Source organism: Lithobates pipiens, unplaced genomic scaffold (genome assembly GCF_037356315.1).
Source record: "Lithobates pipiens isolate NorthernLeopardFrog02 unplaced genomic scaffold, aLitPip1_a1.2 Scaffold_22, whole genome shotgun sequence".
Taxonomy (NCBI): Eukaryota; Metazoa; Chordata; class Amphibia; order Anura; family Ranidae; genus Lithobates; species Lithobates pipiens.
Genome location: NW_027507784.1, coordinates 169,521,595 through 169,533,284, shown reverse-complemented (window position 1 = coordinate 169,533,284; position 11,690 = coordinate 169,521,595). Strand labels below are relative to the sequence as shown.

Genomic DNA, 11,690 nt, shown 5'->3' with positions numbered 1-11,690 from the left:
GTAAACTGTTGGCGTTATATAAATTCTGTATAATAATATAATCACAGCACCCATACAGAATGAAGGGAGATAAAAACCCTATTGGCCCATTTAGCTATGACATTGACTGTACTTTAAAAAAATATATATAACTACTGTATAGTAATCGTGAGTAGACAAAACGAGCCAGTTGTGGAGAAATAAAACAACTCATCACCATCATGTAAAATGTACAAAGATCAAAAATGTTTATTGGTGGAAACATAAAAACAAGGTATACAATATTATATACTCAACATATTTAAAACAATAATGCAATATGATATATACACTTTTAAATAGCTTAAAACCAGGTCAGATCCTCATCTAGACAGCTACCATGTTAAAGTATTTTTTTTTTTCAGGATCTCTCATTTTTCTTTTTAAAACATACACAGGATAAGAGGTAATAAGAAAAGCGATAGGCAAAAAAAAAAAAAAAAAAGTATGTAACAAGAAGTTTGATCAATGTGTACACAGGTCAGCAAGTGATTCATTCCCGGAATAGTTTCTATGAATATTTAAAGAACGAACGCCTGCTCCTGGAGTTTTAGAAGATTATGAATTTTTGACACAGGACGTGAAGTGAGTAGCTTTTATTACATAGTTAATAGTTCCCCGTGTAGACGCTGTGACTGGTATAATTTAGTGATGTAGGCATAAATTATTAGAAAAAAAGGGGGTGAATCTCAAGAAAGACAAAAGTGAACGCAAAACTGTGAAATTATGGGGAAGACGACACGAACATGTTTTTTATTTTTTTCACTAAGTACTATTGGGTGCCAATATTAACCAATGGGGGAAAAAAATCTTAAAGCCAAAATGCTTTACAAACAGCTTCCTGACACTGATTATTAATAAGTTGAAGGGCAAAAAGTCCATTAACTCATAACCAACAATCATCTTCCATTTCTCTGACTTGGTGAGGGTTATCGTATACCAGTGGCTTTTGTAGCCTAATTAAATATGATTAAGGCTTGGTTCACACTGCTGCGACTTGGGATCCGACTTGTAAAGAGCCCAAGTCGCGTGACATTTGAAAATTCCATGTCAGTCAATGAGAGCTGTTTAATTAGCACTACTTCAGAAAAGGTTCCTGTACTACTTCAATTCTCTTCTATACTTCTATTAAAGTAAATAAAAGTTGCCTGGCAAAGTCATGGCAGTGTGAACCCAGCCTCAGTGTCTCTAATAACTTTATGGAAACTTCTAAAAAGATCTCAAATCACAGTAATAACTTCTCTCGTTAGGAGCTAAACTGTATCCCTACACTGTAATCCTGAGGCAGTCTGCAATAGCCAAAATGCAAACAGTCATAAAAATATCAAGTATTCCACAATATATAGCTAATAGCATAAAACAATGCATTCATAAACTTTAGTGCAAAAAGCTTTGTTTAAAAAAAAATGGCACAAAAGTAATTTGCATTTCTTCTCATGAATAAATGGATGGTTCAGCAACACTATATACACCAATTTATAAAAAAAAAAAAAAAAAATTTAAGTAAAATGTTCATTGAACACTGCTCATAAAACTTCACTGACTATACCCGGCACAAAAATATTGCACAGAAATGTACTTAAACAGAATAAACGGTTTTAACAATTCAGTCAACCAAACCAGACCTTCCATAAAAATTTGATTTACTACAGCCCTGCACAGCTGTGAAAACGAAACAAAAAAAAAAAAAAAGAAAGGAACATAAATAATGGCCAAAAATGCAGCATTTTGAAAACAAAAAAAAAATGTATCTACGGACCTAGTGGTAGGGGTGATACCTAATTGGTGGATTTTGTGCACCCAGCTATACCCACATGCAGGGTGAGGTGCAGTGATGTCACCAACGCCTCATGAAATGTCTGGAGCCAAGCTCTTTTTCTTCTTAAATTGCTGCATTTTTGCAACTGTTGATGTACCTTTTATTCTTACACAGGTGGTGCAGGGCTGTCATCTAAATAGAACTTCCCTTTTCATGGAAGGCCTGCTTTAAGAAGTTTTGCTTGGATCACCTGTTTAATTCTGTAAAAATAGTCTCAAAGCACTGACTGATGAAGCTGGAGGAGAGTTAAAGCAGAGGTTCACACAAAAAGTGAACCTCCGCTTTTCGGAACCGGAACCCCTCCCCCCTACGGTGTCACAGTTGGCACCTTTCAGGGGAGAGGGGGGTGCACCCACTTCCAGATATAGTCATGCCCCTTCACACCCCCCTCCCCCCGCTATGTTCTGGGAAACACATAGGTCCCAGAACACAGTGGGGACCAGTTAGGACGCACAGCACGAATCACGCATGCGCAGTAGGGAACCGGGAAGCGAAGCCGCAACGCTTCACTTCCTGATTCCCCCACTCTGGATGGTGGCGGCAGCAGCTGAGAGCCGAGCGATTGATCGGCTTCGGCTCCCGACATCGCGGGCACCCTGGACAGGTGTCCATTTATTAAAAGTCAGCAGCTGCAGTATTTGTGGATGCTGGCTTTTAAGATTTTTTTTTTTTGAGTGGACCCCCGCTTTAATACCATTACATTCTTTGTAATATGAATTAAGCAGAAAATCAAAAGAGAGTTGGATCTTCATGTGACAGACTCCCAACAATGAAGACCATATTCACCTGGCAAACCTGCTGGCATCTAATAAAAACATCAGCTTAAGCGGGTTTGATCATTTTATGAACTCTATAAGGCCTTTTTGAACAGATATAATTTGGTAGCATTAAAGGGTATTTATCCTGCCCTACGATTCAGATGGTAATGTATTTTTTTCTAAGCTGGTTAGGTCACAAGAATATAGAAACATAGAAAATCTATACCTACAATGAGTATTATCAAGTTATGTCTACTTAAAGTTAATGTTGACATGAGAACGTTTTTCAAGATAAAGTAGGCAGGGCTGTATATACAGACATAAATACATATTGCATGCATCTACCCCTTTGTTAGTTTCACAAACAAATTCAGAAAATGTATTATTTGCCTGTGCACTAAAATGTCAGCTGTAGATTATCCATAAGCAAAGTAATCAAATTAGGTTAATCATCAACAGGTTAATATTTAAATAGACAGATATAAGTACGGTAATAGACGGATATAAGTAAAGAACTCTGACATATTGCACAAACTTGTTGCACCAGATTAACTGTTAGATAACAATACCTGGAAAATGTGGCCTTTTATTTTAGCAAAGTGAAAAATCCTCTGTTGTGATGCTGTTATAAGAGTGAGCCATAAACATCCCTTTTGTATTCCTTCACAGTACATAAAACCTTCATTATTTATAATTTTGTGCTTTTTTTGTCTTTTAAAAAGTGCTAATAGATGCCCTTTCACCAGAAGAAAATTCTTGAGAAATAAATTGCCTTTATTAATTACTGAATATTTTCCACCAAAAGAAGTTGGATCAATTTAAGCTATAAAAGGTTTTACTCCATTTATATCTCAACATGTTAAAGGGGAGCACTAGTCATATTTGTGCTTATTAAAAGTCAGCAGCTACAAAAATTGTAGCTGTTGACTTTTAATAAACAGACACTCACCTGTCCCTGGATCCAGTGATGTGCTCACCCAAGCCGTTCCTTCCATTGGTCTTCTGTCCTTGGAGCCGGCATCTCAAGTGTGGCCGTTCGGCCGTGACAGCTGGCAGCTTCTCAACCAGGTGACAGCCATGCTGAGCATTGTGAACAGTCCCGAAGTCTTTTGGGACTTGTGACGTGAACCAGAAGACTGCAGGGAGGGAGAACTTACCCTTGGAACGCTCCCAGGTGATGTGAACGGAAGTGGGAGTGGGTACCCATCAAAACCAGGTACCCACTCTCCCTTCCCCCCTCCAAAAAAAGTGCAATTTTGTGAAGAGGAAGGGAGGGGGAGGCCTTAAAACGGAACGTTCCCTCTTGGGTGGTGCTCCAATTTAACTAAACAAGAGATGTTCAAAACTATACCAAAATATTACTTATCCTAGTTGTGTCTTTCCTAGGTTTTATGGTTTTCTTTCATGTTATTGTTGTGGCAATCCATATACATAAAAAGGAAAGCCTACCATATGTTTAACACAAATAAAGAAAGCGGGGGCAGCAAGGTGAGTGAAACCTAGGAATGGAGCAACCAAAATAAAGTTAAACAATCTGCATAGTGTTCTAAGGAACCGCATGACACACTACCTGATAAAAAAAACAATTGTTTGATCTAGGTAGTGCAGTTAATAAATTAATGGGAAGATGATGGTAGGTGGAACAGCAATCTAGATAATTACGATAACTGCATACTAACGGCAAAGACATGTTTAGTTTTTTTTTTTTTATAACTGCATTTTCTCTGCCAATTTCTTTTGGTGGACTAACGTTCTCTTTTCCTTTGTTGCTAAACTGGCTATATATTTCTTACATTCATATATATTTATATAAAGTTGGCTGGAATACTCAATATCATATACAGCTGATCTTCACAATGTTTAACACTTTATGTAACCATTTTAGCTTTGATTTATTAAATGACCTCTGTATCAAACCTTCAGTCATAGCCACATTCTATGGATCATTTATCAGTAAACAAGCTTAAAAATTGGAGGCAAAATAGGCGACTGCTTGAGGAATATCGCTGGAGGCAAATTTGACCAGCATAATTGCGCTGCTCCTGGTCAGCTCAGATCTACAGCAGTCATCTGGGTTTGTTTACAAACACTGGAGTGTGCAAAATCTGGTGCAGCTCTGCATAGAAACCAATCAGCTTCCAGTTTTTTTTTTTGTCAAATCTTAATTCAAAAAGTTGAAGTTAGAAGCTGATTGGCACAGCTGCACCAGGTTTTTCACTATCCAGTTCTAATAAATTGACCCAATTGCATTTTGTTTACATTTGAATCCTACTTTTCAGTCATTTTGCATCACTTTCCAATGTCTTTCTTCACAGCCATTCTATAGGTTTTTCAAGTATTCCCTATGGGGAATCTTTTCTATAACCTCTTTTCTCCTCCTTCACTTACACAAACCTTCTACAACCTTTCACAAACATGCAAATACTCCTTCTTTGAACAGAGAACACTTAATCAAAGCGGTCCTTTTTTTTTTCTTTTTCCTTTTTTTTTATTCGTACATGCTCAATCTTCTTTCAAACTACCCATTTTTGGAGGACATGGGCAAAATGAAGGCGCAAGTCCACCAATAATAGCCGGAAGACTCTGGTTCCTTCTTAAACCACCCAAAAGACTACTGCTTGTTGCAACAAATGTAGCAGACTCTTGCCGCTTTAACCCATTGTTCAGTGTTGTGGTCTGCATTTGGTCCGTCTGTCCAACTACCCTTGTGAATCCTAACCGCTTCAATCGATCCACCAAATTCATCTTCAGCTGCCCCAAATCAGCTTGGTTTCGTGTGGGCTTTAAACCATACATTTCTTGAAGAAAACTCTCCGCTGGTCTGGACACTGCCAGGAAACTTTCTGATGGATTTGGTCTTGGTTCAAATGGGACGGGAGAAACACAGGGAGACCGTGTAGGAGAATTGGGTGGTGTGGAGGGAAGTAGTAAGTTTTCTGGACGTGGTGGTTTCTCTGGATCGTTATTGCTATTCACCTTGGCAGAAATCCCTTGTTCTTTGAGAAGTTTGGTTAAGTTACCTGTACTATTTAACTTGGAATCTAATCCCTTGCTAAAATATTCCCCAACACTCAGCCGACAAGACACAGCAGGAGAATTCCCCAATGTGCTGGTGGAAGACGTGCTGCCACTTCCAAAAGATGATGGAGTGTACATAGAACTGAAAGAAACATGAAAATGAAACATGTTAAAACACAGACTTAATACATTAGGCTGTATAAGGTAAAACAGTCGTTTTGTACTCACTGTAACATGCTTTTCATGGAGTTTATTAAGGGACATAAGGTTCATTCCAGTACAAGAGGGTTATACTGGTGCCTAGAGGATACTGGACTCTAGCAAAAAAAATCTGCAAGTCAGCCCTTCCCACTCCCATAAGGGCCTTTTCACACACGCTGACCAATCTGGTCCGCCTGTCAGTTGGACCCCATCTGACCCTCCAGTCACCACTATGTAGCAGAGTGTGTCAACATACATGTGTCCGTTTACACCTGCCGCCATCCAATCCAATCCTGTCTGCTAAATATAGATGGATAGGGATCTGTTCCCCATCTGTCTTGCAGACTGGATAGGAGTTGGGTGTAAATGGACAGGCGGTCCATTTACATCTGAATACTCACACAGAGGAGCGGGCTTTGTCTGCTCTGTATAAGCAGAACAGACACAGACCAGCCATCCACCTACTCAGCAGGGATCAGTGGCCAGATTCCCCACTGAACAGGTGGACTAAAACGGAGTCGGATTCATTTGAAAGGGGCCTAAAGCTTCAGTTTTGTCTGAGGGGCAGACAACAAAGCAACAGTGTACAACTGAGGTTACTTGCAGCTCAAATTACTTCCTAAAGAATCTCAAGTCCAAAGCCAGCATCACAAGAGGCCCCACCATACAGATGGTAGAATTTAACAAACGTGAAAAGCAGACTAGGTGGCAACCTTGCAAGTCTGAGAAACAGATGCCTGATGCTAAAAACCCCAAGAGGCACTCATTGATCTAGTGTAGTACACCTTGGCAGAAAAAGATGTAACCTTTTTCTTAAACACTTTTCCACCTTATCCATCAATAAACAGCGTCCGATAGCGCCTGTACTCTCTGGCTTGCAAGAGCATAATGTTTTTTATTTATTTATTAAAAGATTTAAGATCCTCCCTCTAAGCAGGTATTCTAACTTTGTAAACTGCTCTCAGAGCCTAAACGATTGTTCTATGAAGCCAGGACGCTGGCTGTAAGCATTAGGTCCTGTTCACACTAGAATGCAGTGCAGGAAAGTTGCATTCCCGTGCAGCTTCCCACACCTCATTCCGATCCCACTGCCCTTGCAATCTGCAGCGGGGTCAGTGCAAACTTAACGTCATCCCAAAAGCAGGTCGCAAATCCAGTGTGTTTACCCGCTCTGGATTGCAAGGTACAAAAGTACCTTGCAATGCGGTTGCTGTATGTTTCAAAAAGTAGTGCATACACTACTTTTGGTGTGCTGCGATTTTAGCCAATTCAAAACGAATGGGGCTGAAATTGCACTGCACAGAACTGCATGTGAATTGCACAAGAACAGCACAATGCTCCAGTGCAATTCACATGCAGTTCCTACTGTGACTGGGCCCTGACTGTTGAACTTACTGCATTGAAAGACTTTACCAATTGTTGGGTCAAGCTTACCTGGGAGTAACCTGAGTGATGTCAGAGGGATGTAGGATTCGGCAAGTGGTGAAGGTAAATGTTGAGTTTGTGCTGCCCAGGCACTTGCCAGGGTTTGTTGCTGCAATGCAAATAATCAGAAAAGGCAAGTTATTTGTACAGTATGTAGCCACAAAATGCAGAATACACATAACAATGAAAACCCTGTTAAAGAAAGCCAAGCCAACGCCTTAAGATACAGAGAATGACAATTGTTTTAGAACATGTTTTGCAAAATCTGAAAGGTTTATATTCTACTGATGGAAATATGTCACAGACTACAGTGTACAAAGGTGAAGAAAGGTGCAGTGTGCATATCTACCAAAAACAAACACACTGAAATGACAATGCCAAGATATTTTTGTAGAAATAAAAGCTGGAGTGAAATGTTTTATGAAAGTAGTTTAGAGACGGTAATAATTTTCAAACTTTTAAGACAGTAACTGCTTTCAGACCTTAATTTGCAAGCAGTTCTTTCCCACTGAGGACGACTGCAATTGCTCCAAGTAGTTGGGTAAAGCAAAAGCTATAACAGGATGGCTATTGATAGATGGTTGAGGTAGCATGACATGCCATAATGTCCAAAATGTAAAAGGTACACTATTGAGCACTAACCAGAACTTGGCGTTGATGACACAGAAATGGGTGGCAGGAAAATGCTTAAAGTGGGTTGTGGTACTTCTTCCTTTCTTTCCTGCACTTGGAAAGTTATCCCTTCTTCTTCTTCATCTTCGTCCTCCTTTTCATCCTCTTCTAAGTCACATAAGCGGTATTCGGCATCTTCGGGAAGAGGCTTAAATCCTTTGGTCATTACACCAGGACGAGGATCTAGAATGGTACCCAGGTTTGGCTGTGCTAGCTGTTGCCACTGGTGGAGAGTTTGGGAACCTGTATAAATATTTTAAAAAAGGGGCTTACATGCTGATTAAACAAGAAACCATTCAGAAGGTCAATCCTGATGTAAAGAAAATAACAAATACTCATATGTAGGGCTATCATCAGCATTTTCATAAAGAAAGGGCCAAGCTTTGGGAACATAATAGAATATGCTCACATCACCACGGCCTTTAAGAAAAAAACAAAAAAACATGCAAGGCAATGGCATAAAGTGCTAGTAGCCCTCCAGTGGTGAGCTGTTACTGCTTACTGGGCTTCCATCTTCCCCCGGTCTTCCTTCTGGGTTCGTGGACGCTGGTCCTTTTGAAAGGCTGAGTCGCAATGACATCACTCCTGCACATGCGCACGGGAGTAACGTTTTATGGCACAGAGCTCTGAAGGGACAGCACTGGTATGCTGACTCTTCAAAGCACCATCGCCGGTGAAGTCACCAGCTGCATCCAGTGTAAATATCTCCTAAACACAGCAAGTTAAGGAGATACTCATTACAAATAACAAAGCTTACCTGTAGGTAAAAGTGGCGTTTACTAAGGTATTACAACATGTGTTTTACTGAAGTCAAAAGCGCCTAAGAAAGAGATGCCACATATACACACCTTCCAGCGGCTTGACAATCTGCAGTTTCTCTGGCAGAAGGCTTCGCAGGGTACTAGAGGTAGCTGAAGAGTCTGTGAAATCTGACAAGTGGGTTGACATGGACAGGACACTTCCATTGGGACTGCTACAGCAACTCTGGTCCTGTTCATCTTCTAGATATTTCAACCTCCTTTCACATTCTTCCTTGAAAAACTGTCTCTCACTTAAATAGTTTTGTCTTCTAAGGTGGAGCCTGTGCAATGCAGTTTCCAAGTTAGCATCTCCCATCTTTAAGTGTTCCCTGTAAAAGTAGAAAACCGATTTAAAAAATATTCCCGTTTGTACAAAGTAGAGATTAACCACTTCAGTCCACGGAAGATTTGGCTGCTGAATGACCAGGCCTTTTTTTGCGAATCGGCACTATGCCACTTTAACTGACAACTGCGCAGTTGTGCGACTCTGCACCCAAACAAACTTTCTTTTAGTGGTATTTGATTGCCTCTGCGGTTTTTATTTTTTCGTGCTATAAACAAAAAAAAGTGGAACAATTTTGAAAAGAAAACACAATATTTTGTACATTTTGCTATAATAAATATATATTTTTTTTAAAAGCAATTTTTTTTTTCAGCTTAGGCCAATATGTATTCTACATATTTTTGGTAAAAAAAAGAAGAAAAAAAAAATAAAAAAAATCGCAACAAGCGTATATATTGATTGGTTTGCGCAAAAGTTATAGCGTCTACAAAATAGGGGACAGATTTACAGCATTTTTATTATTACTTTTACTAGTAATGGCGGAGATCTGCGATTTTTATCATGACTGTGACATTATGGCAGACACATCGGACAATTTTGATAAATTTTTGGGACAATTGGCATTTATACAGCGACCAGTGCTATAAAAATTAAAAATGCATTGATTACTGCAAAAACATCACTGGCATTGAAGGGGATAACACTAGGGGGCGATCAAGGGGCTTGTTCCCTTGGAGGTGATTCTAACTGAAGGTGGAGGGGACTGACTAGAGGAAGTCACGGATCGTGGTTCCTAGCTAATAGGAACACATGATCTGTCACTCCTCTCAGAACATAACAGGGAAGTGTGTGTTTATACACATTCGTCCCTGTTCTGTGTCTTCTGCTCACGATTGCTCCTGGCCGCTGATCACCGTGACCATCGGCATTGTTTAATCTCTGTGTATCACTTGAGGCCAGTCACTTCACTGGGTATAGGTAAGGGTTTACAACCACTTTAAGTAAAATTTGAACTTGTCAAGCTTAAGGAAAAATAGTGTCCATTTTCAGTGATCACATAATTATTCAGATTTCAGTGCTGTAATACTTTAAATGAATTAATGGTTATGCAATACTGTACCCAAAAGAGTTGTTTATCATTTTTAGACAGCTAGTGATAACCAAGTTTTTTTTTTTTTTGGTAATGAAAAAAAGACTGACATGTTTGAGAGAAAAAACAAAAACATTTTACTATCCCGGTTTTTAAAAACCGATGACCCCCAGCCAGAAAGCCTAGAGAATTTGAATTGTTCTGAGAACATTTATAAATAGCTGGAAAGGAGATGAGTCTTTCAGGAGAAAGTCCTCTAGATCAGTGGTGTTCAACCCTGTCCTCAGGGCCCACTAACAGGCCAGGTTTTATGTATTACCTTGGGGAGATGCAAACTAGAATACTGCAATCACTGAGCAGCAAATTATATCACCTGTGATGTATTTCAGTTATCTTGCAAACCTGCCTTATTAGTGACCCCCGAGGACAGGGTTGATGACCACTGATCTAGATGACCTGTGACCTGGATGACCCGAGTTCTGAGAAGGGCAAGAAGTGCTGAAACCTTTGTAAAAACTCTGAGAGTACAGGATGGGCTGATAGACAGTGCGATGGTCTGCCACTGCAAATCACAGATAGCGCTAATGAGGTCGTTAAATTGGAATATGCAGATAGGCATCTTGGATGTGTAGAGATGCCAGGTATTCCCCTGGTCTCAAAGGGGCAATAACCAAACGTGTAGATTCTATGCAAAATTTTGCAATTTTAGTGCATCTGTTAAGGGATTTTAGGCCCAGAACAGAACTAATACCCCCTTTGGACTTCGATACTTTGAATAACCTTTACTTTGACCCCTTGGAGTAAGACCGAGCAATATTGAGGTCCCTCTCAACTCAACAGAAACCTTTGAATCTGTCGTCTTGTGGGGGTACTGGTGCAACCACTCCCTGAGATAAGAGATGGTTCAGGGCATTCTGCAAATCTGACCTTCTTTTAGTTAATTTAAGAAAGAAAGTACAAAAAAAGAGGGGATTTTACATCATGTTATGGCTGCCTAGTTTATATGTGTACATACATATTTTATAGAACAATAATATCAGTGCGCTAATAGCCAAAAACACATACATAAATCCGTATGGCTTTTTTTCCCAAGGTGTGCTTCATAAAAACAAAAAAATGGGCAGAATAAAAAAGAAATAACAAAATAAATTAAAATAAAAGATTTTCAGCCAATAGCTTAAATAGGCTGCTGCGCACTGGATGGATGGATAAATAACAAGTAATTGATTTATGCAGTCCCAAGGAATGGATAAGCGGCACATGGCTCATTACGTCACCTGTGACGCAACGTGTCGGGTGGAGGAGCCGGTGACGCTAAGCCTGCAGTGTAGTGCCTTCCCAAAAAAAAGATATCTGCCTTGAAAAGGCATACATGTGCTTTTTTCCGGTACCTTCAGCTGTTCAGGCTTTTTGCCACAAGATTCTGCACATGTAACTGGAGATTACAGCTATTCCGGAAATTGTTCTAGGGCATCCACACAAAGAAGGTAATTGCTGTAACTGCTTTGTTGAAGCATGGTCCTGGAATACAGTAACGTGTTGGTTGTTCATTGCCCTAGTCCAGTTTTCCATACTGAAATTGCAGCAAGGAGTTGGTTGTAGGCTG

The 11,690-nt window shown here is 39.8% G+C and overlaps 1 protein-coding gene across 4 annotated transcripts in view; it reads right to left on the bottom strand.

Annotated features, from left to right (window-relative positions):
- Positions 1-203: 203 nt before the first annotated feature.
- The window catches only part of TRAK2 (trafficking kinesin protein 2), a 102,054-nt gene continuing 90,567 nt past the window's right edge, over positions 204-11,690 (bottom strand). For all 4 annotated transcript variants that reach the window (XM_077448617.1, XM_077448618.1, XM_077448620.1 and 1 more), the window contains 4 exons: positions 8,760-9,040; positions 7,882-8,154; positions 7,249-7,348; positions 204-5,755 (listed from right to left, as the gene is read on the bottom strand). In XM_077448617.1, coding sequence (XP_077304743.1) covers positions 5,098-5,755; positions 7,249-7,348; positions 7,882-8,154; positions 8,760-9,040 — 1,312 coding nt within the window. In that variant the 3' untranslated portion in view covers positions 204-5,097. The remainder of the gene's footprint in view (positions 5,756-7,248; positions 7,349-7,881; positions 8,155-8,759; positions 9,041-11,690) is intronic.